Source organism: Muscardinus avellanarius (assembly GCF_963383645.1).
Source record: "Muscardinus avellanarius genome assembly, chromosome: 12".
Classification (NCBI taxonomy): domain Eukaryota; kingdom Metazoa; phylum Chordata; class Mammalia; order Rodentia; family Gliridae; genus Muscardinus; species Muscardinus avellanarius.
The window spans coordinates 107,405,442-107,429,643 of record NC_137798.1 but is presented as its reverse complement, the minus strand read 5'-3'; the positions used below and the strand labels follow the sequence as shown (position 1 = coordinate 107,429,643).

Genomic DNA, 24,202 nt, shown 5'->3' with positions numbered 1-24,202 from the left:
GCGTCTACCAGCCTCGGTGAACAGCCTGCTGGGGTGCAGGCTCCGGCACTTCCCTGCGCTGGCCTCCCAGATGACTGGCTCCTCGCAGCACTGGGCCCCACTCTGCCCTGGGAACTGGCCCTCGGAGGGCAGGTGGACAGGAAGCCAGGTGGAACCACTAGTTGCAGGCGAGGAGGGGCCAACCCGGAGCCCTGGAGCCAGTCTCTCACCAGCCCTGCCTGGACACGCAGCAGCACCAGAGCGGTTCCCACAGGTCTGATAGGCCCAGCCAGCGGGATGCTGACCCCAGGGACCTGGCTCCAACAGCCCCACAGGCCTGTACCTGGTGGAAGGGATGACCAGCGACTCTGTCTTGGTGATCCTCCCGCTGGGCGGCAGCTTTTCAGTGAACACGTCCACAGTGGAGGTCTCCGCCTCTGAGCTGTCTTCCACCTGCCCTGGCGGCGGCGGCTCCCGGGGGGCTGGCACACTCTGGTGAGCAGAGAAGAAAGCTGCATGCACCTGCCCAAGGCCTTGCCCGCCCATGTGGCCCTGGTGTGGGGGAAAGGCTTGGGCCTCCTTGGACCCTCGGCATGGCCATGGGCTCCCCTGGGGCCCTCAAGCCTCCACCAGAGCTCGTGGCCTGGCCAGCCCAGCACCACATCCGCCAGGGCCCCAGTCCGCCCCGCAGCCAGTGTGCCTCCCAGAGTGAACCCTCCAGGGACAGAAGGACAGACTCTCTGCCTGCAGAGCCACACACTGCTGCCCCAGGGTCCTGGCCATCCAGCAGCCTGGTTACCCCTGGGCCGGCCTACATCGGCATGCAGGGTGCCGAGGGCAGTGCAAGCACTGGGCCCTCATGTGGAGCCCACTGTCCACTGGTGGCCTTGGGTGTGGGTGGGTGCGTGCTGCCCAGCCTTGCTTACGAGGGCCACCGCGTCGGAGATAGTGTCGCTGGGCTGCTTGCCCCCCAGGGGCCGCGTCTTCTCGGGCGCATCGGCCTGGGGTAATGAGATAGGAGTCAGGCTGTACCTGAGCAGGTGCAGGGTGAGCACACTTTGGGCAGGGGGAGGCTTGGGAACCCCAGATGGAACTTTCCTGGACTGTGGGCTCAGGGTTACCCCCGGACGGCCACCTGCTATGGGGTAGGGCCTGAGCCCAAGACAGGCACATGATCACCTGCTGTAGACAGGAGCGACAGCGACATCAGGCCCGGCCCAGGACGTGTGCCTGTGCAGCAGCCCCACTCACCGGGCTCGGGGGCTCCTTCTGGCTCCGGGCGCTGTGGATGCTACCGATTTCCGTCTGTGAGCTGGAGTGCGACAGGCCTTCGAAGTACGGCCTGGCTCGGGAAGAGGATGGGCATTATTTTCCAAGACCGTCCTCACACTGTGACCCCCACACATGGAGGGCATCTTGTAGAGAAGAGATGCACCCAGAGAACCCGGCATCTTGGAGGAGCCTTGTTGAGCCCACACCCACCCTCCAGGGAACCCGCATGGGAACAGTCGAGAGCTGGGTGCCCAGCTCCTCTGCCTGCTGCAAGATGGGCCACGGGGAGCAGCCAGCCCTGGAACTCCGTCCACTCACGGCCTTAGCCAGGGCAGGCTGCCAGCAACCGAGCAGCTTGGGCAGCAGCGCCACCCAGATGACCTGCTGGAGGATGCCCGAGGTGAGACCCTTGGGATCTCAGCCAGCTTGCAGGAAACAGAACATCCTCAACAGTACAATGAGATACCACAGTAGATCCAGGAGACTCCAGGCCAACTGGCCATTCTAGATCAGCCAGGTCATTCCAGACCAACCGGGCTAAACTCAACTAAGCAGGCCATCCTAGACCAACCAGGCTGATCCAGATCCTCCAAGTTGATCCAGACCAACCAGGCTATTCTAGATCAACCAGGCTATTCTAGACCAGGCAATCTAGGCCAATCCAGACCAAACAGGCCAAAGGTGTCTGCCAAAATACAAAGAAAAAAGAAGAAAGTACAGACCCAAGAGGTGTAAAGGGCATTTCAAGTTAGGACAGTGGCAGGGCTCCCACAGTGTACGTGTGCCTGGCTATGTGATAAGGCCAGTGTAAGACCTGGACACGCAGGGCACTACCTGGATGTGAACACCCAGGACTACAGTCCCGAGCTCACCAGGCCTTACCCCAGAGCAGCAGGCACTAGGGACCGCCAATGTGCCAACATCAGTGGGCCCAGGTGATCCTAGGAGCCGCTGGACACAGAGGACAGGAGGGCAGACAAGATGAGGCAGGAGAAACACCGAGGTGTGAGGGGGACCCCACCGAGGAGGGCGTGAGCCATGGTATAGTGCGGCTGCTGATGGGGAGGCTCACAGATGACCGCGGGGTGAGATGAAGCTGGACCTCCGTCCTGTGTCCGCGCACTCAACTCTCATGGCCTCACTGGTCCTGGGGAGCACCTTCTAGGCACGTGAGGCCCAGTGGCCACCACCTCCAGCACAGCCCAGCAAGACGGCGGCAGAGACCAAGGCCAATCTGGACACTGCCCCCCAGAGCGGGCCAAATAACAGCACCACATGGGTGGTGGGAGGGGGTGCAAGCTGTGCGTGGCCAGGGCCAGCAGTGGTCTGGCCCCCATGCACCCTGGAAGCCCACCTTTCATGTGTGCCTCTGTTATTGAGGGTAGAAAGCTTAAAAACAAGAGGCATGCAAATGTTCCCAGCTTCCACCTGGGTCTCCCCATCCCCAGCGAGCACACCAGACCCCACACCCTGCCCCAGGCACTCTTCCCCCACCTGCATACCCCTGGTGTAGACCTCCTTCGGCTGCCCCACCTGCCCATGAGGAGCGCCAGCTCCCAGTTCCCAAGTGCTGTCTGCTGCCCTTCTGTGGCGGGGTGCGCCTGGGCCAGCCGGCACCCAGGGACCTCTTGGTTTCCCGCGGCCTGCTCTACACCCTGAGCACTCACCGCAAGAACGTTCCAGCCCTCCCCTGACAGCTCCACCTCTGGCCTCCCACTGGACTCGGAGCAGACATGGCGACCTCACATTGCAAACCCCCGAGCGTGGGACCCGCATAGCTGGTGGAAAGACTCCACCCGGGCCTCTGTGGCCTCCAGAGTCCCAGCTGGCACAGTCCCTGCTCTGACCCAGCCCCCAGCCCTTTCCTTCTGCCATGTTGGAGGCTGTCCCTACCAAGCACCCTCCCAGGCGTCTGCCAAGCTGCTCAGAACAGGGGCCTTGCCTGGCTCACCTGAGCTTGGGCTTAGGGGTGCTGAGTACACTGTCGTCCTCCTCCATATCGGGGCCGCTGTCACTGGGGTTCTCCATGTCCAGCGTGTCATACAGGAGGTCCAGGTCCTCCTCCACCTCGGGCACATGTTCTGCGGGGTCCTGCTCTGAGTCCAGGACCTGCAACAATGGCAGACATGTGAGAGGCCCCACAAGGCCCAGGCTACCTCCTGGGTGGATGCTCAGGGGTCAGGAGGAGAAGTCTGCAGGAGCAACATGTGCCACCGTCCCCCCTCGGCATATACGAGCGTGATAAACGCTTGTATTATTTGGCAAGATCTCACGGAGACTGGCCCCGAGAAAAAGGCGTCATCTCTGCAAAAATACTCCCTGCTCTTAGATTTCTACACTAATAAGCTCCAATGATGTAAAACAGGATCTCAAGAAGTAGAACTATGGAAAAAATTGAGTCCATGAAAGATAAATTTTCTAGTAAAAATGTCTGAACCCTCAGAATTTCTCTATATTGTTCCAGCTGTAATAAAGGGCAGCCAGAATTCAGGGGCTGCAAAATTCCTTTTGCCCCTCCCCCTGCAGGCCGGTCCTTTGATCTAAAGATTAGCTCCCAGCACCTCTCTGTCAGCAGGGGAAGCTGCAAACCCACCTCTTGCCCCATTTCCCAAAGAGATGTAAAACTGTCTCTGAGACCTGGGCCATTTGTTTTCCCTCTTAAGAGATGCTAATAAGCTCTTATCTGGCCTTAACAAAAGCCTACCATTTGTGACTCAGCAGCAGGACAGTAAAAAACTCAAAAGTCTGCCTCAAAGTCATGCATTAAAGAACAATTATAGAAATCCAATCACCTCTGTTATAATGTTTTTGCCCTTTCTCCTAATGTAATATAAGTATTGCCTTATAGGGGATGGCGGAGCAGACAGGACCGGACAAATCTGCAACGCAGCCCATGGATCTTGATAAAGGGCCTGGACTAAGCCCTCGAGACAAAAAGACTCTGGAAGGATCAAAAGAGATCCTAGAAGACTGAATTTCCCCAAAACAGACTTTGGGTGTGACCCCCGCCTTGTCTGTTCCGGATGCCTTTCCGGACTGGGACCTTGCCCACTAGGGCTCACCTGTGAGGCCAGAAACCTGATTCCAATGACAAAGTCCAAGGGGGCTGACTTTAATCACCTAGTCCCAGACTAATCTTAAACTGGGATGCCATGGATCTTCTTTTATCCTGTTTATCTTGTTTATACTTAACACCTCACTATTGTCCTTTGGTGCTTACACGGGGTATAGGGTATAAATACTGGTAATGGAAATTAAAACATTGTCAATTGCACAGAAGGCAGTTGTCCATGTCAATTATTTCAGATTTTTTCCTGGAGAGGAATCTCCACTTTTAGCGCGGTGAACAGGAACTTAAAGGAGTTTATTTCATAAAAAGGGAAAAAATCGCTGCAGATAAGTGGCTGCAGAACTGCAACCTAAGCCCTTGTCCATCTTTCTGAGGATCTCGGTCCCAAATGGACTCAGTGCCCGATTTATTATTCCCGATTGAGCAAGTTCGCAGCAAGGATGAGATTTCCCAGTGCCACCAAGCACATTCAGTGCCAGAAACTTCTGCTCTGTTTATTTTCTATTTTAATTTAGGACCCAGAGACCCTCTCCCAAAGCCTCCAGTTACCAGGTGCCAGGCACACAGTTATGGCTCTGCTGCCCACTAGGCTTGACCCTCACCATTCACTGCCCAACGTGTTTCAAACAATTAGTAAATGGTCAGTGGACAGCCAAGAGACTTTTTGGCAGGTGCATATAACAGTGCCACCTCAACCAAGACGTAAAATCTCAAGCCGGGCGTGGTGACGCATGCTTGTAATCCCAGCATTTGGGAGGCTGAGACTGGAGGATCGCAGTTTGTGACAGCCTCAGCTACTTAGTGAGGCCTCTGCAACTCAGTGAGACCCCGTTTCAAAATAAAGAATAAAAAAATAGGGCAGTCGGTGTGGTTCGGAGGTCGAATGCCCCTGGGTTCCATCCCCAGACCCCCCCACAAAAAAAAGACATAAAGTCTCTTCCCCAGGATGCTCCCCATGCCTTCCAGAGCCATACCCCACCCCAGGCAGCTGCAGTTCCAGGCCCTGCCCCTGTGAGAAACGGAATCACCCTGGAGACAGACTCCTGTTTGGCTTCCAAGTGGAAGGACAAATTCAGATTCCAACCACGCCAAGCGAGTCAAAGCCCCTTTTGTGGCACTGGGGATGGCACCCAGGGCACTCTACCTCTGAGCTGCATCCCAGCCCTACCTTATTTTTTATTTGGAAACAGGGTCTAAGTTGATGCAATCCTCACTGAGTTGATGAGGCTGGTCTCAAACCTGCAGTTCTCTGAACCCAGGAGCATTCTACCTCTGAGCTACATCCTCAGCCTTATTTTTTCTTCTTTATTTTGAAACAGAGTCTCACAAAGTTGCAGAGGACCTCACTAAATAGCTGAGACTGGCCCCACACCTGTGATCCTCCTGTCTCAGCCCCCCAAGTAGTGGAGTGACAAGCATGTGCCACCTTGCCCAGCTTATTATTTGCTTTGGTTTTTTTTTTTTTTGTTGTTGTTGTTTTGGGGGGTTTTTTGGTGGTACTGGGGGTGGAACCCAGAGGCTTTTCTACCTCAGGGCTATACTCCCAGACCTACTTTATACTTTATTTGGAAACAGGGTCTCATTAAGTTTCTGAGAGCCTCACTAAGTAGCTGAGGCTGGCTTCAACCCTGCGCGATCCTCCTGTCTCAGCCTCCCAAGCACGGGGATTACAAGCATGCACCACCACGCCCGGCTTATTATTTGTATTTTTGAAACAGGGTCTAAATTGCAGAAGGCCTCACTAAGTAGCCGAGGCTGGCCGTGAGCCTCTGGTCTTCCCATCTCATCCTCTCAAGTACTGAGATCAAAAGCATATGCCACCATGCCGGGCTATTCAGGCCCTTTTCTCTATTACTTTATTTTTATTTTTTGGTAGTGGGGACTGAACCCAGAGAGATTCTACCTCCAAACTACATCCCAACCTGATTTTAGTTCTTATGTGGAAACAGGGTCTCACTAGGCTGCTGAGGCTGGCTTTTAATCTGTGACCTTTCTGTCTCAGTCTCTGGAGTAACAGGATTACAAGTGTGTGCCACCACACTTGTATCTATTTTATAACTTTTTTTTGTGTGTGTGTGGTACTGGGGGTGGAAGCCAGGGGCTTTTCTACCTCCAGCCCATTCTCCCAGACCTATTTTATACTTTATTTGGAAAGAGAGTCTCACTAAGTAGCTGAGACTGGCTTGGAACCTGTGCAATCCTCCTTTCTCAGTCTCCCAAGCACTGGGATTACAAAGTTTGTGCCCCCAATCCTGGCTCACTTGTATCTATTTTATTTTGAGACAGTCTCACAGAGTGGCCTCAAACCTGTGATCACATGGCCTCAGCCTCTGTCTCTGGGATTACAGGCTGTACCACTGCACTAGAACAACTCAACTTTTAAAACAAATAACTGGTTTGTTAAGACAGTTGACTCAGCATCTACAGTGACTTGCATAAGGGGAAGGGGTAAACTCTTATGTCACTCATAGCAATGTTACCCACAACTCACCTGTGGGACCTGTCTCAGGACCTCGCACAGGCAATCTACCTGCGCCATTTGGAGACTGGTAGGCACCACACTGGGCCTTCACTTGAGACCCTCCAACCACGCCAGTGCACACCTTCTCCGGGGTTACTCTCCATGATGAAGGTAATTCTAATGTGGTCTGTGGCCACGTATGGCTCCATGGGTCTTTCTCATATCTTTAAAAGCCATGGCTGAGCCAGGCGTGGTGTTGAACGCTTATAATCCTAGTACTTGGGAGGCTGAAACAGGAGGATCACAGTTCGAGGACAGCCTCAGCTACTTAGGCCCGCCACAACTCAGTGAGACCCTGTTTCAAAATAAAGAATAAAAATATGACTGGGGATGTAGCTCAGTGGTAGAATGCCCCTGGGTTCCACCCCCATACCACACACACACACACACACACACACACACACACACACACACACGAGGAACAACAACCCTTTTCAGTTGTCTATTCCTGAACGATGGCACTCCATGTATTCTGCACACAAGCCCTAGTCGGCGTATAATTTGAGGAAACGCACCAGTGTGGGCTGCAGCCTCGCACCTGGTAGTGGTGCTGAGCAAAGGTTTAAGGGTCACCGTGTCCCGCTCAGCGTCCTCCTGCCTGTCACTCGTGTGCTCGCTGTCAGATCCAGGAAGCACTGCTGACCTGAGTCATGAAGGTGCCTCTGCTGCTTTCCAAACCCCAGGGTCCTGGCCTGGGGCTCCAACCCGTGAGTTAGTGCTCAACGGTGTGAGGAAAGGGTGGAGTTCCGTTCTTGTGCCTGCGAAGAGCGAGCTCTCCAGCCATGTGCTCTAAAAAGACTACTCTTCCACCACAGGACGGTCTTGACATCCTTGCTGAAAACCAACTGGCATGGACCGAGATCTGTCCCTGCACTGAACTCCATTCCTCACCCCTGCGTCAGCCCCGCTGCCAGCACCCGAGCTTGGATCACCAGAGCCTGTAGTGAGTTTTGAAACTGGGACGTGGTGGCGGCATTTCTTTTGATAGTGAGAGTTATGCAAACTTACTGCAGAAAGTTTGGAGACTACAGAAAAGCTAAAAGAACTTAAAATTTAAGCCCCGTGCTCCACTGGCCTGTGGTGAGGGGCTGCGCACAGAGAGCAGGTGCGCCGGGAGCTCTGTGCACCTCCTGAGAACCTGAGACTGCTCCCCTAAGTGGCGCAGTGGCACACCCTATAGTCCTGAGATAGGAAGAAAGCTGGTTCAAGGCTAGCCTAGGCAAATTAGCAAGAACCTGACTCAATAAAAAATAAAAGGGCTGGGGTACAGCTCAAAGGTAGACTGCCCCCAAGTTCAATCCCCAGGACCACAAAAATGTTCCCCCAAATAAAAGCCTATTTATAAAAACTCGCAAACACAAAACTTAGCCACTTGGGAGCCCAACAGAGTGGAGTGGGTGGTCCTGGCTCCCTGCGGGCCTCACAGCCACCCTGGGAGTCAGTACCACTGTCACCGAGTCCTGACAGCGAGCGCAGAGCCAGACCTGGCCGCCAGCGTGTCTCAGAGCACCTGTTGGCCAGCAGGACACGCGGCAGAGGCTGGAGCAGGCAGCGCCAGGGCCAGGCCACTCACCTCCTCCGATACCTTAAACCTCCGCAGCAGTGCCACGACCTTCTGCTTGAAGTTCTGCTGCTGCAAGGCAAGAGGCAGAGTCAGAAGGGGGGGAGCGTCTCTGGACACAGCACAGCCGGGCAGGAGGGAGGCACGGCTTAAACAGCTGCCAAGCTGAGGCGGCGGCGTGGCGCACGCTCACCGCATGGGAACCACAAGCCGAGGGCAGGCACAGGACAGGAAGAAAGGGGGGCCAGTGCTCGCTCTGCGGCCACCAGGCCCCGCCGGCTCTCCCACAGCAAGGCTCTTCAGGAGAGGCTGTGCACTCGGCATGGGGCACTCAGAGGGCATGGGCAAAAGAGGCAATGGACAGCCCAACAGACAGCCTGACCCACCACCCGCAGGCCCGGGCTGCCGAGCCTCAGCTCCAGCCGGTGGCCACCATGCAGAACTATGCTTTCAGCCACCTGCACACCTCCCCGCAAGGCTGGCCCGAGCCCTGAACTGAGGCTCCTGTGCGGCCTCCCACGCCATGGCACTGCCTGCCGCACACGGCCTTCCCCTCACGTGCTGCCAAAGACAGGTGGTGCCCACCTGCCAGCGCTGGGCCCAGGGCTTCATCAGGCTGGGAATGGACTGAGGCCCACCCCATGTTTTCACCCTGGAGGCAAGGCCTGACAGCCCGGCACCAAGCCCCCAAGCCCACAGTGTGGGCAGGCCCAGCCCCGAACAGTCTGGCCATGTGCAAGGGTGTGCTGGGCTGAGGGCAGAACAGCCTCCCCGGGCACAGCTCATGGACAGTGGGCAGTATGGTGGGCACTCTGCGCCTCAGGACCCCACGAGGTGAAGCACACGTGTGACGCGGGGGGGGGGGCGCTGGAGGCTGACAGCCAGGCTGCCCTGGATGTTCCTGCCTGGCTCTGCCACTGTGGTGCCAGTGGCCAGGGGCTAACTGCAGAGCCTCCGGCCTGGGGTCAAGACAGAAGTGTGGGGTCTGCGGGCCTTCAGGGTCAGATGTGGCAGAGACCCCCCACCTGGGCCCCAGGAGCTGCCCTCCCTCCTGCCCGCAGCCCTCCTGCGAGGCTTCCTCAGGGCTGCATGCCACTGTACCCCAGCTCACAGCCACTCCCGCCCTCGCCCTGCCCCAGTGTTAGTAAAACCAGTTTCCACCGACCCTGGTCATGGACGTCGTTCTTACTATCGATCGCCGCTGCTTCTTGGGCTTCCCCACATCAAAGTCGTCCTCATCCAGGTCCTAGAGGGACATGAACGGTGCCCGAGGCTGCCACTGCCCACCAGGGTGGGGCCCAGCCCAGAGAGGCACGAATGGCCAAGGCCTTCAGAGCTGCCAAGGAGTGCGCTGTGGCACCCCAGCACCCCTGCGCAGCCCGCTGGCCCCGCAGGCCAGGGCAGCGCCCCAGGGCTGTGTCGGGCCCATCCACCCACCCGCCTGGGCCCAGGCCCACCCGCCCACCCCATTACCTGCCCCTGCGCAGCATCATCGCTGGCCTCCTGCTCAGAGGAGAAGCTCTCGTACTCCTCCTCAGAGTCGTTATCTGCCGAGTGAGCAGATAGAAGGCAGGCGCCCTGAGATTCCGCCCGGTGCCATGGCAGCGAGGCTGTGCCAAATGGTAGGCTTCTCTGGACAGGGACAGGAGCCCCAGGACACCCCCACGGAGCAGCAGGCCCCTGGAGGAGCGGGGGAACGCCCCACACGAACTTGCCCTCTGGTGCTGCGGCCTGGATAGGGGCTAACCAGCCCTGGCCACCCTTATCGCCTCCACTGGGGTAGAGGGGACAGCAGCCCCAGTCATGCTGGTGGCTAACAGCTGCCTGCCTGTGCTAGACCTGCTCCCGGGGTGACGAGGCAGCACAGGTTGACCCTGTAACCCTTTTACTGAGGGCACCAGGACCCTGAGCCAGTAGCCCTGCTTGCCCCATCTCCCCAGCAGCACTGGACAGTGTCGCACCCCACGTTCAGTGGCCGGGAGGGGCATCCTGGGCAAGGTGCCGGTCGCCTAGCTCACCTGCGGACTTGGCCTTCGCGCCGGCCTGCATGGCGCTGTCCTCATGGTCGATGGGCTGGCTGGACAGGGAGACGATCCAGATCTCAGCAACCTTCACAGAGGCCTCCTTGATGTTGCTGCAGAGGCTCAGTGCCTGGCCGCCCTCGGAGGGGTGCTGCATCACCTGGGGGCACGGGTCCAGAATGTACCCGGGGGAGGAACCGCCCTGACATCTGGGAGTCGGGGTGCCTGGTGACAGGCACGAAGGCTGCAGAGGAGGCTGAGCAGAAAGGGAAAGGGCTGGGGCTGGGCAGATGGGCCCTGAGAGCGCTGAGTGAGCAGGCAGGGAATGCTGGCTTTGGCCTGCTGGTCTCGGCACACCTGATATCCCTCCAAAGCCATCCAAGCAGGCCCAGCCCCTGCCTGCCTCTGTCCACGCTCCTCAGCTAAGGCCGTCACTGCAGCTGGTGGTGTGTGAGGGCAGGGCTGAGGGCCAGTCAGTGGCACCCCACCCTCGAGACACTGGATCAGGAACTTGTGTTTAGGGGGCCGAAGGAAGAACAGCCTCCAAGAAGCACAGGCTGGGCCGCCAGCAGCACAAGACCAGCAGGCCTGTCCGACTCAGGACCATCGCACCCTGGGGTCCAGTCTGCAAAACACAGGACAGGGCGAGCACCACCCTGACCTGCTACAACCCACCCTACCCAGCTGGAGAAGCAGGCCCCGTGACCTCAGCGCTTCCACTGGCAGGGCCATGGCACTTTGGAAGCTATCTCTGGGGTTATCTCATGGGATCTGTATGTTAATATGCTATAGATCAGATATTTTTTTAAAATGTGGGGCCTGAGCCAGGCATGGTGGCACATGCTTGTAATCCCAGCATTTGGGAGACTGAGACAGGAGGATCGTGGTTTGTGGACAGCCTCAGCTACTTAGTGAGGCCCTTTGCAACTCAGTGAGACCCTATTTCAAATAAAGAATAAAAAACAGGGCTGGGGGTATAGCTCAGAGGTAGAATGCCCCTGGGTTCCATCCCCAGTACTGCAAAAATAAAAAAGTGTGGGGCCTCATTTGGGTGCTAAGTCCATAATCAACGAAAAACATAAAGATCCATTTGCTTTCACTGTTATTTCAGAAACCAAACCAGGAAGGAAGGTCCATGGCAACACCCACCCCCTGCTGGTGCCTGAGCATCGCGTGCCCTGGCGTGGCCTCGGGCATGGCGTGTGCGCAGGCTGGGAGCCACACTCGCTGCACCCAGGAGCTGAGAGCAGAGGGCCAGGCTGAAGCCTCCTGTGGCTGTGGTGTGGCACGGCTGGCACACCTGCTTGCACCCAGCTCTGCCCTGGGAGGCCCGCTTGCTTGCCTCCAGCCACAGGCATGTCACTCTGATCCCTGTGGCAGGTTACTCCTGAGATGGGTGTGTTAGTGGGTCAGGGAGGCTGGCACAGCCAGCCCTGCCCTGGGCCACTGCCTGCCTCCCAGCCTCTCTCTGCATGCTCCCTTGACCTCCCCAGCCCGCTCTGGACCTGGGCAGGGCTCTGCGAGCATCCCCTGCCTGGAAACCCTCCTGTCCTCATGGAGGGCAGCTGCTCCCACTCCAGCCCTGGATGTCAGCTCCCGACCCAGGTTGGCCCATGATGCTGGCGAGCCTGTGGGCCCACCAAGCTGGGGACGACCTTCCCCTCCCAGCTCCCCAAGGCTCCCCTTTCCTTTCCAAAGAATTTTAGTGCCATGGGAGACTGCTCAGAACTGTGTTAACAGTGTCAACACTTTGGGAAGAGACACACACTCCAGGAAACAGCAACAGCATAACTGCAGAGGGGTCTGCACAGGCCCCTCCACCGCCCAGGTACCACAGAGCCGGCCTGCAATTCTGGACCATCCTGTATCCAGCACCTGGACCTTGATTCTCTGCCCCAGCTCTGAGGGAGGGCTGCCCAGGCCGAGTGATGGGGTTGGTCCGCCTGGGATATGAGCCCTGGAGTAGGGTTCAGGCGGCCGCAGGCTGCTCCTGGCTTCCTCCTGGCCTACCATGCTTTGACCAATTTGAACAGAGGTGATACCTGATGTGTCTCAAGGGGTCATAAGCTTCTCCTGTCCCCAACTCCCTGAGGTCCTAGAGTAGGGCCCCTCCTGTTCAGGGGTTCAGGCCCTGATGGCCATTCCCTCTGTGCAGGCATACATGGCTCCCCCAAAGATGCCCCAGCACAGGCTTTCTGCCTCCCCAAACACTACTGCCACAGTGGGCCAGGGCCAGGGCCAGGGCCAGTGGCAGCTCAACTGTTGCTCAGGGCCTGAAGCCCTGCTCAGCCATGCCTCCGCCATGGCCACATGCTGGTCCAACCTGGGGACCCTGCTCTCCAGCACACGCGCCTGTGGAGAACAATGTCTGCAGAGGCCTAGGTGCTCCTCACGCAGCGTCTGGCCACATCTGGCCCAGTCCAGAGGTAAGCCTCAGAGCTGCCTCACACTCCACAGCAGGTCAGAGCCCAGCCTCCACCCACCCAGCTTCCCAGGACCCACATGGCACCGAGAGGAATGGCTGCCTAGCACAGCCAGGTGAGAAGGGCCCAGTGCCTGGGAGGGGCTGGGCAGGGCCATGGTGGGAGGAAATGCTGTCAGGGAGCCTGCCTTGGGAGCCCAGGTACAGGGGGAGGGCCTTGGGCAGCAGGCTGTGGGGCAGAGAGGCAGGGCCACCACCCGGGCCAGACCGCAGGTACTGTGGCCAGGCTTGCCTTGGGACATCACTTGGGCATCAGCATGGCCTAGGGCGCAGCAGGGAAGGCCCAGAAGCTGGGAGGATGGGCAGCAGCTGGCCAGCTCCAGAGCCTGCAGCTGGGCAGGGCCCAGGCCAGTCAGCTGCTCCCTGCTCGCCCTGGAAGGTGCCAAACCAATTTCGTGTGTCTTCACGGGCCTGACGCAGCCCATGACATGACGGTTCCTAGGCCTGGGGGCCATCAGGCCAGGGCCCAGCTCCATCTCAGAGCCCTGACTACAGCTCCGAGGGCCCATGAGAGAATGTGAACTCCACAGCCCAGGGTACCTTCTGTGCCACCACCACTCCTGGCTCTTCACAGCTTTCTGTCCCACAGACCCCTGGGGACACCAGATGACGTAGGGGCTGCAGGGTGGCTTTTTTTTTTTTTTCTTTTGTGGTACTAGGGATGAACCTGGATCCAGGGGCATTCTACCTCTGAGTGACATTCTCAATCCTCCTCCTGATTTCTTGAAACAGAGTTGCTGAGGCTGGCCTTGAACCTGTGATCCTCTTGTTTTAGCCTCCCAAGTATTGGCAGGTGTGTACCACTATATCCAGTAAAAACGTTGGTTTTCAATAGCTCATGGCTGGTACAAAGAAGCAGGATTGAACCTTGTGTTTTTGATCTAGCATCCTTCAATCTTATTAAGCTCACTTAAGAGTACTCAGATTATGAGGCTGATATAGGAGGATCGCAGGTTCAAAGCCAGCCTTGCTACTTAGTGAGGACCTCTGCAACTCAGTGAAACCTTGTTTCAAAATGAAGAATAAGAAATGGGGCTGGGGGTGTAGCTCGCCAGTACCACACACACAAAAAAAAAAAAAAAAAAAGAAAGAAAGAAAGAAAGAAAGAAAGAAAGAAAGAAAGAAAGAAAAGAGTACTCAGAATTTGGGGGGAGAATGCCTTAGATTTTCCTCGTAGACTTGAATCACGTCACATGCAGTAAGGACAGTTCGTTTCTTCCTTTGTGATGTCTGTCATCTTCCTCGTTTTTTGCGTGGCTAGGGCTGCCGGTACACGACTGGACGGGAAGGCGTGGCGGCATCACTGCCTCCCTCCTGACTTCGGGGCAGTGGAGTGACTCGTCACCACTTAGCTGGCGGTGTGTAGGTGGCCGTTTGTTTTCACACTGGGGACTGAGTCTGGGGTCCTACCTCTGAGCTGCGCTCTGCTCTACTCATTTCTTATTTTGAAATAGGATCTTGCCTGGTCGAGGCTGACTTCAAACCTGTGGTCCTCCTGTCTCAGCCTCCAAGAACTGGGCATGCACCACCATGATTGGTTGGGCTGTTTTCCTTTTAAGGAACACCCTCCTTCTTCAGTCAGTGCCCACTAGGTGAGTTCCCTGGGGCTGGCGAGGGCGAGAGGAGAGGCCTGCGGCACCCATAGGTGGGCACTGCCAGGACTGCCCCAGGGCAGGCCTCTGTTAAGGACCCAGGCCTGGAAGCCAGTGCCATGCTGAGTGGCGTGGGCCAGGAGCACCCACAGAGGGACTGTGTTGAGCGGCGGTGGAGCCCAGCATGAGGCTCTGCTGGTCATCTGGACCTGGACACAGGGAGCTCTCTGAGTGCGAGTCCCCGGGCACGGGCCCGGGCTGAAGCGGCGGGCCAGCACACTCACCTCTGCCATGTTGATGGAGCCCGCAGCCAGCGTCTTGTAGCCCAGGATCGTCCGGTTCTTGTACCGCTTCCTGCGCTGCAGCATGACCTGAAGCTCGTTGCCTTCTCTCTTCAGGAAGTGGGGGTACTGCGCACAAGAGGGCCTCTGAGGCGCAGGCAGCCGCCACCCAGCCCCGCAGGGCACCCTAGCCTGCAGGTCTGCGGCGGGGGAGTGATGCTGCTGCTGTCTGACCGTTCCTCTCCCACCACCCGGGGACAGCAGGTCAGAAAGGCCCCTTCCTCCACCCAGAGGGCGCAGCTCAGCTCCACAGAGCAGCTGGGCAGTGCCCCTTCCACGGGGCCGGTGGGCCTGGCGCCCACACTCCTCCCACAATGTGGAGAGGAGGGGCCTCCACAGGTGGCCCTGCCTCTCCACCCGGCAGCCCTGCAGGGCTGTGCCCAGGCTGGCACTCCAGGTCTCTCCACAGAGTTCAGACAGCGAGCGACGGCGGGGCGGAGGTCCACACCACAGTGCCTCGGGCCCCTCTGCTCCCTCAGAGCCACAGGGCCACAACTTCAAACACCTGAGCTGTATGTTTGATCTCAAGCATTTAACCACAGTTCTCCCTTCCTTCCTTCCTTCCTTCCTTCCTTCCTTCCTTCCTTCCTTCCTCCCTCCCTCCCTCCCTCCCTTCCTTCCTTCCTTCCCTCCTACCTCCATGGTACTGGATTGAACCCAGGGGCATTCTGCCTCAAAACTACACCCTCAGCCCCTCTTTTTTAATTGTATATACTTTGTGGAACTGGGGATGAACCCAGGGGCATTCTATCTCCGAGCTACACCCCCAGCCTTATTTTGTATTCCTTATTTTGAAACAGGGTCTCACTAAGTTGTGTAGGACCTCAGTACCTGAGGCTGGCTATGAACCTGTGATCCTCCTGTCTCCGCCTCCCAAGTGTTGGGATTACAGATGTGTGCCACCACGCCCAGCTCCCAACTCCTCTTTTTAAAATTTTATTTGAAACTGGTTTTCACTAAGTTTTAACCTCCTGACCTCAAAACTACGATCCTCCTGCCTTGGCCTCCCACACACCAGGATCACAAGCGCCCTCCATTGTGCCTGGCTCCTCTCACGCTTTCAAGAGAGAAGTGGAATTCTCAAGACAGGGACAGTTTATTTAGTGGGTCCTGAGTGAACTGGGGTTAACCTGGCTTCCTGATGGGGCCAGGCTCTGGAGGGAGTCGAGAAATGTCTGTTTCATGCTTATCCTGGGCGTCCGTAGTGCTGCGTCCCACTGAGCAGCCAACCCACACTCACTGCAGGAATGGCCCGAGACACTCAGAGCGCTTGGACTGCACACACTCCATCTCCATGTGCTCAGCCCTTCGCTTCTTTCCCTCTCTCTCTTTCACACTTATTTTCCACTGAGCTAAACCCTGAATACTTTTTATTTTTCATTTTGAGATGGGATCTAGCTAAATTCCCCAAGCTGACCTCCAACTCATGATTTTCCTGCCTCAGCCTCCCGGGTTGCTGGGATTACAGCCAGGTGCCATCATGCCTGGCCTGCCCATCTTCCCTAAATACAAAAATAAATGGCTGAGCGTGGTGGCATATGCTTGTAATCCCAGTATTTGGAAGGCTGAGACACAAGGACACAGGTTCGCAGCCAGCCTCAGCAACATAGTGAGACTCTCCACAACTTAGTGAGATCCTGTTCTAAAATTAAAAAATAGGGCCAGGCATGGTGGCATACACTTGTAATCCTAGCATTTGGGAGGCTGAGACAGGAGGATCGTGGTTTGCAGGCAGCCTCTGCAACTTAGTGAGACCCTGTTTCAAAATAAAAATACAAAATAGGGCAGGGGATATATAACTCAGAGGTCAAATGCCCCTGGATTCCATCCCCAGACACACACACACACACACACACACACACACACACACACACGGAAAAATAGAAAGAAATAAACAGGACTAGGGGTGTAGCTTGGATGTAGAATGCCCCTGGGTTCCATCCCAGTACTGCAAAAAAAAAAAAAAAAAAAAAAAAAAAAAAAAAAAAAAAAAAAAAAAAAGACTGAGCCAGGTGCATGCTTGGGAGGCTGAGACCAGAGGATTGCAATTCAGACAGCCTCAGCTACTTAGTGAGGCCCTTTGCAACTCAGTGAGACCCTGTTTCAAAATAAAAAATAAAGAGCCGGGTGTGGTGGCGCACGCTTATAATCCCCGTGCTTGGGAGGCGGAGATAGGAGGATCGTGCAGGTTCGAAGCCAGCCGCGCTGGCCTAAGAGACCCTGTTTCCAAAATATAAAATAGGTCTGGGAGTGTAGCCTGGAGGTAGAAGGGCTTCCAGGAACCCCAGTACCACCAAAAAAAAAAAAAAAAATAGCCGAGCATGGTGGTGCACGCTTGTAATCCCCGCGCTTGGGAGGCAGAGACAGGAGGATCGCGCAGGTTCGAAGCCAGCCACACGCACTGGCTTAGGAGACCCTGTTTCCAAATAAAAAATGTAAAAAAAAAAAATAGGTCTGGGAGTGTAGCCCGGGGGTAGAAGGGCTTCCAGGAACCCCAGTACCACCAAAAAAAATAAATAAATAAAAATAAATAAATAAAATAAATAAATTAAAATTAAAAAATAGAGCTGGGGGTGTAGCTCAGAGGTAGAATGCCCCTGGGTTCTAGCCCCAGTACTGCAAGAAAGAAATAAAGAATGAATACAAGCTGGGCATGTTGGTGCACGCTTGTAATCCCAGCATTTGGGAGGCTGAGACAGGAGGATCGCGATGGTTTGAAGCCAGCCTCAGCTACTTAGTGAAGCCCTTTGCAACTCAGTGAGACCCTGCTGGGGGTGTAGCTCGGAGGTAGAATGCCCCAGGGTTCCATCCCCAGTACCACAAAAAAAAAAAAGAAGAAGAAGAAAATAAAAGAATAAAAAACAGGGCAAGGGGTATAACTCAGAGGTCGACTGCCCCTGGTTCCATCCCTAGACCCACGAATAAATAAATAAATAAATAAATAAACACCATGATCAAGAAGATCAAATTAAGGAATAAGTGACTCCAATGCAGAAGCGTCAACATGTGGGGGTCTATGAGCGTCCCTCACCAGGGCCCATGACAGCTCCTCACCAGGGACCTCACCAGGGCCCATGACAGTGCCCAGGGCCCCATGACAGTCCCTCACCCATGGCCCCATGACGGCATCCCTCACCCAGGGCCCCGTGACAGTGTCCAGGGCCCCATGACAGCATCCCTCACCCAGGGCCCATGACAGCATCCCTCACCCAGGGCCCATGACAGCATCCCTCACCCAGGGCCCCATGACAGCGTCTCTCACCCAGGGCCCCATGACAGCGTCTCTCACCCAGGGCCCCATGACGGCGACCCCATTAGAGTGTTGGTCTCCCAGGGCTTAATAAAGGTGTCTGTTATCTAGGGATCTATGAGTGTGTCCACCACCAGGTGCTGGACTCACCTGCAGAGAGAAGGTGAGGGCCAGGTCCGTTTCCACCTGTCCACTGGGGGGCAGCACAATCTCATGAGATCGGAGAACCCGTTTTGAGCCCTGTGGGGAACAGACATCTGCTAGTTTACAGCAGGGCGCCTGGCAGCAATACCAGCTAACACTGTGGTTACACCTTCACTCTGAGACCATCACAACCGAGACCCTAGGACCAGCAGAGCTCTCCAAGGCATGTGGGGATCTTGGCCAGGAGCGCTGAATCGCTCATCCTTTGCCACAGATTCCCCTGTAGGATCTGCCCAGAAACAGGACCCAAAAGACACCGCCTGGGCTGGGCCCTGCACGGCAGTGTGCTGCCCTCAATCCAGAAGGCCAGCCTGCTGGGCACCGAGTGTTTTAGGAAAAGTAGGAAGCCGAGGGCCAGCTGTTCCTCCCAGAGAATGAATGTCTTAGAGGCCAGCCCAGAGGGCACAGACAATGCTGCAGGACAGGAGTCTAGAGACAGACCCAAGGTGTGGACACACAGACACGGTTAGCGTATGGGCTGCAGGCGGCAGGCGGCGCCCATGGCTAAGTAGCTAAGCAGTCTCGTAAGAAACCTGAGCCCGACTTTCCACTTTACACCAGACTAAGCTCCAAACACATCAGGATGCTCATGGGTGTTGTTCAAGAACCTCTGTTCCAACAGCGTGGGCCTGAGGGCTCTGAGAGTAGGGCGGGCAGAAGTGGCCAGGTCCACTGGGGAGTGGGGAGGTTGGGCAGGGGTGGGGGACAGGCGGCCGCAGAGAGCCGGGAGGCCAGCGCAGGGCACGTGCCAGGCAGTGGTCAGGCACAAGCGTGAAGGCGGGTGCTGAGGCTCAGTTCGGGCATTCAGTGGCCCAGCTCTGGCCTGCGAGGACTGTACCAAGGCCCTTCCTGCCTGGCTCTGCTCCCTTCCGCTCCCTCTGTTCCTGCATCTCAGAGGGCCTGAGGATTGGCAGGCCTCACAGCTGTGCCACGCTGGCGGGAGCCTAGCTGCCTCTGGGCAGGACTGACTCTCATCAGGCCAGGGACTGTAGGGTTAAGGAGGGAGTCAGCAGGGCAGTGGATGTCTCCAGCCCTGCCCAGCCCAGCCAATGCGGGAAGGAGCAGGTGGACAGTAGGTGAGCGAACAACGGGGAGGAAGCCCAGGAGAAAAGGTGGGGGCTGGGGATGGCCCGTGGGGCGTGGCGAGGCCGGAGAGTGGGTGGCCCTGACAGGGTCTGGGGCAGGACCACAGGGAGGAGGCTGGAGAGAGGCCAAGGGCAGGTCAGAGTATGGGGTGGGACGGCAGGGCCAGAGGCCACAGGCCGCAGTGCCAGAGCTAGAGGCCTTCCAGGATTCATGCCTTGCTGACTTTCTGCATCGTCCATCCCAGAAGGTCCCCAAGCAGCCTGTGATGGCTATGCCGGGACGGAGGCCCAGCTCGACTGGCGCCCATGCCTGTGCAAGGCGGCAGACACCGCTGCCCAGGCTCACGGCAGGCTGGCTCCGGCTCAGCAGTTCAGGACCCACTCGGGGTGAGGGCTCACTGCCCGGCGTGCCATCAGCACATGGCCGGGCCCAGGGACGCGCCCGCCCTAGCATGTTGAAACCAGAGCGCCTCCAGGGAGGCCTCTCCAGATCTCTAGAGCCGTGGCCTCTTCCAGGCAGCCAAGCAGAGGCGTCCGGCTGGCCTCGGGCTCCTAACACGCAAGCCGCTTCTCAGTGTGGAAGAGGAGTCCCGCCTCCAGGCTGCAGGCCAGCCCGCCCAGGAGCACACACAGGCCTGAGAGGGCCCTAGAGACACCACTGGGCAACCAGGGGTCAAAAGCCACAGAAGGCGGAGGGGCCACAGGGCTGGAGGGGCAGCCTGGATGGAAGCCGGGGCCCAGGCAGGAGATGGCTCTCTGCTCACAGCCTCTAGTCAAACCAAGCACAGCTTGTGAGGATCCCAGAAGGGAACTGCGCGAGGCAGGGGCCCTGAGTGGGGTCCTCTCTCCCACCCGTGGGAGGTGCAGGGGGAGGTGTGCAGGAAGAGCCCTGGCCTGGCTCCTGTGGGCAGAGAAGGGAGGTCCAGCTCAGCGCCCAGGCACCTGAGGAGGGGAGGGCTCACCTGCATCTTGACGGCAATCACCACCGACAGGAGCTCCTTCTCCAGCTCCCTGAGGACGGCCAGCTTCTTCAGGGTCAGGCTGCACAACCTGCAGGATGCACTCAGCTCAGCCTCAGGAAGCCCCCCAGGCCCAAGGCCACACAGCTCCGTGTCAGGACACACGCCTCCCAGCGCCCTCCTGCACCCTGCACCCGCTATGCTGCTGGGGCCTCCCTTGCCACCTGTGGACAGCAAACAGACTGGCCATCACAGGGAACCTGAGAGCCCTGCTTGGGAGATGGCGCCAGAGGCCCTGAATGACCAGGTTGCCACTGCCAACTGAGCACAGCCCAGCCCAGGCCCGATCCCCATCCACACAGCCCCCGGCCCAGGTCCAGCCCTCCATCCACACAGCCCCCAGCCCAGGCCTGGCCCCCATCCACATAGCACCATCACACGGCCCCCAGCCCAGGACCGGCTCCCATCCACACAGCACTGTCCACACAGTCCATCCCAATAACAGGTATGAGTGATACTATAAACTTCCAAATGGCAACCCCGCCAAATCTACTCTGAGGCTTTAAGGGGGCATGGAAATACAGGTTGCCCCACCAGGGGTAGTCTGGGGATACACCAGTGTCCGGCAGCTCTGTCCCCGGAGAGTGGACACGATGCTGCCCTGTCTGCACAGGACCTGGTGCTGGTGGCCGTGCCCCATGCGCACACAACCCCGGGAGCCACTGTGCAAAGCCACTATGTCCCACAGCTCCCCTTGGCATGGGAACATAGCACGGCATTGGCCAGCCTTGCCAGGTTTGCTCACCTTCCTACTTAATTGCCAGTTCAAGTCGCGTGTGCACTGAGATAGTGTAGGGTCGGCGTGACCTTCCCAGTTAGGGCGAATGCCCACCAACACAGCTTCCAGCTCTAGCATAACCGAGTCCCCAGGCACCTGCTGGGTGTCAAGGCCCACGCCCTGCCACCGGCCCTCGGTGCAACTGGAGAGCAGTGAGAAGACACAGGCGGGACCAGGTCACAGAGTGCAGCCCCCTCAACCGGCACTCCCACCCAGGCTGCGGGGCTGCAGGCTCCAGCACACTGGGATTGGACCCACCCAGGCTGCGGGGCCTCTGGGTATGGCTCAGGCTCCCAGAGAACCTGCCAATGCGCAGGTAGAACAGAAACCTGGATTGAGGGGGCCCTGGCTGCTCCTGCACTCCACTGAGCTTGGAGGAGCCTGGGGCAGGGACGAGCAGGCTTCTCCAGGCAGGCTGCCTGATGCGGCAGCAGGGTGGCATGTGGCCGGCAGAGAGATGCCCGATAGCTTCCAACACCAGAGACGAGCATAGCTGGGCTGGGCAGAGGAGCTGAGCCGCAGGCAGGTGCCCTCAACACCAGCCCCCAGGAGGTAAGACAGCTACAGGCCACCACCACCACAGGACTGCGCGACCACCGCAGGGCACTCAGGCCAGCGCAGAGCGGTGTCTTTCCAACAAGGCCTGGTGACGCAGCCCACTAGGGAAGCACACGTGGCAGGAGGCTGCGCACGCCTGAAGGCACGGGCAGGGCCATGCTGTATATATACCGTCTACCGGGACAAGGCAGGGGTTTGCAGACAGCAGGACGGCACCAGGCTCCGCCACGCTATTCAGTTTAGCGCACAATCTAAAATGTATGAATTGCTTCTTTCTGGAACTTTCCATTTAATATTTTTAGACTGCAGCAGAACTCAGCCAACTAAAACCATGGAAAGCAAAACCTCAGATAAGGGGTGAGTACTATCACAGGAAGATACTTGGAAAGTCCCCGTTACTTGGGAAACTGAACAACATACTCCCAAATAACCCGTGGGTCAAGACAATGTCTCAAAAGAAATTTGGAAACATCCTGACTGGAATAAACATTAAAACATAGCGGCCAAACCTGTGGGGCAGAGTCAAAGCAGTGCCGGGAGCATGACTGATCCTACCAAGTTCTCGCTGTAGAGGACAGAGGCGAGTTGGGGCCGAGACAGGAGCATCCCAGCTTGGAAGCCAGCCTCAGCAGCTTAGCGAGGCCTCCACAGCTCAGTGAGCCCCTGTTTCAAAATAAAGAATGAAAAACAGGGCTGGGGGTGTAGCTCGGAGGCAGAATGCACCTGGGTTCCATCCCCAGTGCCACAAACAACAAAAAGAAGAGGAGGAGGAGGAGGAGGAGGGGGAGGAGGAGGGGGAGGAGGAGGAGGAGGAGGAGGGGGAGGGGGAGGAGGAGGGGGAGGAGGAGGAGGAGGAGGAGGGGGAGGGGGAGGAGGGGGAGGGGGAGGGGGAGGGGGAGGAGGAGGAGGGGGGGAGGAGGAGGAGGAGGAGGGGGAGGAGGAGGGGGAGGGGGAGGAGGAGGGGGAGGGGGAGGAGGAGGGGGAGGAGGGGGAGGGGGAGGAGGAGGAGGGGGAGGAGGAGGAGGAGGAGGAATTCCAAAGGAGTGATCTATGCTTCTACACTTCCACCCGAAAACACTGTAAGAAAGGGCACACGAACCCCAAAGGAAGCAGGAGAGATAACATGGGAAAAAGCAAGCTGAACTGGTGGCGATTCCTGTAATCCCAGGCCTTGGGAGGCTGAGGCAGGAGGATGGAAGGTTCAAGGACAGCTTTAGCAAGCAGTGAGACTTCATCAATCTAGTGAGACCCTGTTTCCAAATAAAAATAGTGTAGGGCTGAAGGTGTAGGTCAGAGGTAGAATGCCCCTGGGTTCAACCCCAGTGTCAAAAAAGAAAAATGATAAGAGCAAAAATGACTAAACTGTAAATCAAAGGCAACAGAAAAAAAAAGATAAAATCAAACCTGATTTATTTGGAAAGATCAACAAATTCATAAAACCTATAGCCAAACAAAGGAAAAAGACAAAAATTTTCATTATCAGGAATAAAAGAAATAAAGACTTTACAAATATTTATTTTTATAAAGTTTATTTTGGTACTGAGGACTGAACTCAGGGGTGTTCTACCTCCGAGCTGCCCCCTAGCTCTTATTTATTTATTTATTTATTTATAGCAGAACTGGGGGTCAAACCCAGGGGCATTCTACACCCCAGTCCATTTTTTAATTTTTAATTTTTCAGTACTGGGGATGGAAATCGGGGCATTCTACCCCAAGCTATACCCCCAGTCCTATTTTTTAGTATATATAGATATATAATTCCCCCCCCCCCCCCGGGGGTAGTGGTACTGGGAATGGAACCTAGAGGCTTTCTACCTCCAGGCTATACTCCCAGACCTATTTTATATTTTATTTGGAAACAGGGTCTAAGTAGCTGAGGCTGGCTTTGAACCTGTGCGATCCTCCTGTCTCAGCCTCCCAAGCTGGGGGATTACAAGCATGCGCCACCATGCCCGGCTAGTCTTTATAGTTTTTGAAATAGGGTCTCACTGAGTGGCAAAGAGGCCTCACTAAGTAGCTGTAGCTGTCCGTGTACTGGGATTCTCCAGTCTTCATCTCCCGAATGCTGGGATTACAAGTGTGTGCCACCACACCCAGCCCTTATTTTTTATTCTTTATTTTGAAACAGGGGCTCACTAAAGTTGCAGAGGGCCTCACTAAGTAGCTGGGGCTGGCTGTGAACCTGCGATCCTCCTGTCTCAGCTTCCCAAGTACTGGAATTACTCTTTTAATTTTTTTAAATTTTGTGATACTGGGAATGAAACCCAGGGCCATTCTACCTTCAAGCTACACTTCCAGCCTTTTTTTTTTTTTGTGTGTGTGTGTGTGTGGGGGGGGTCTGGAGATGGAACCCAGGAGCATTCGACCTCTGAGCTACACCCACTGCCCTATTTTTTATTCTTTATTTTAATACAGGGTCTTACTAAGTTGCAGAGGGCCTAAGTAGTAGTTCACTATTTTATTTTTTAT

At 56.6% G+C, this 24,202-nt stretch overlaps 1 protein-coding gene across 4 annotated transcripts in view; it reads right to left on the bottom strand.

Annotated features, from left to right (window-relative positions):
- Positions 1-24,202, bottom strand: part of PACS2 (phosphofurin acidic cluster sorting protein 2) — a gene marked incomplete at both ends in the record, with an annotated part of 63,241 nt that overhangs the window by 10,872 nt on the left and 28,167 nt on the right. For 3 of the 4 annotated variants that reach the window (XM_080707851.1, XM_080707852.1, XM_080707853.1), the window contains 11 exons: positions 323-471; positions 906-980; positions 1,231-1,321; positions 3,203-3,360; positions 8,416-8,475; positions 9,569-9,649; positions 9,877-9,950; positions 10,422-10,584; positions 14,783-14,908; positions 18,240-18,329; positions 20,341-20,428. In XM_080707851.1, the coding sequence (XP_080563977.1) occupies positions 323-471; positions 906-980; positions 1,231-1,321; positions 3,203-3,360; positions 8,416-8,475; positions 9,569-9,649; positions 9,877-9,950; positions 10,422-10,584; positions 14,783-14,908; positions 18,240-18,329; positions 20,341-20,428 (1,155 nt within the window). The remainder of the gene's footprint in view (positions 1-322; positions 472-905; positions 981-1,230; positions 1,322-3,202; positions 3,361-8,415; positions 8,476-9,568; positions 9,650-9,876; positions 9,951-10,421; positions 10,585-14,782; positions 14,909-18,239; positions 18,330-20,340; positions 20,429-24,202) is intronic. The other variant, XM_080707854.1, reaches the window with a different exon arrangement.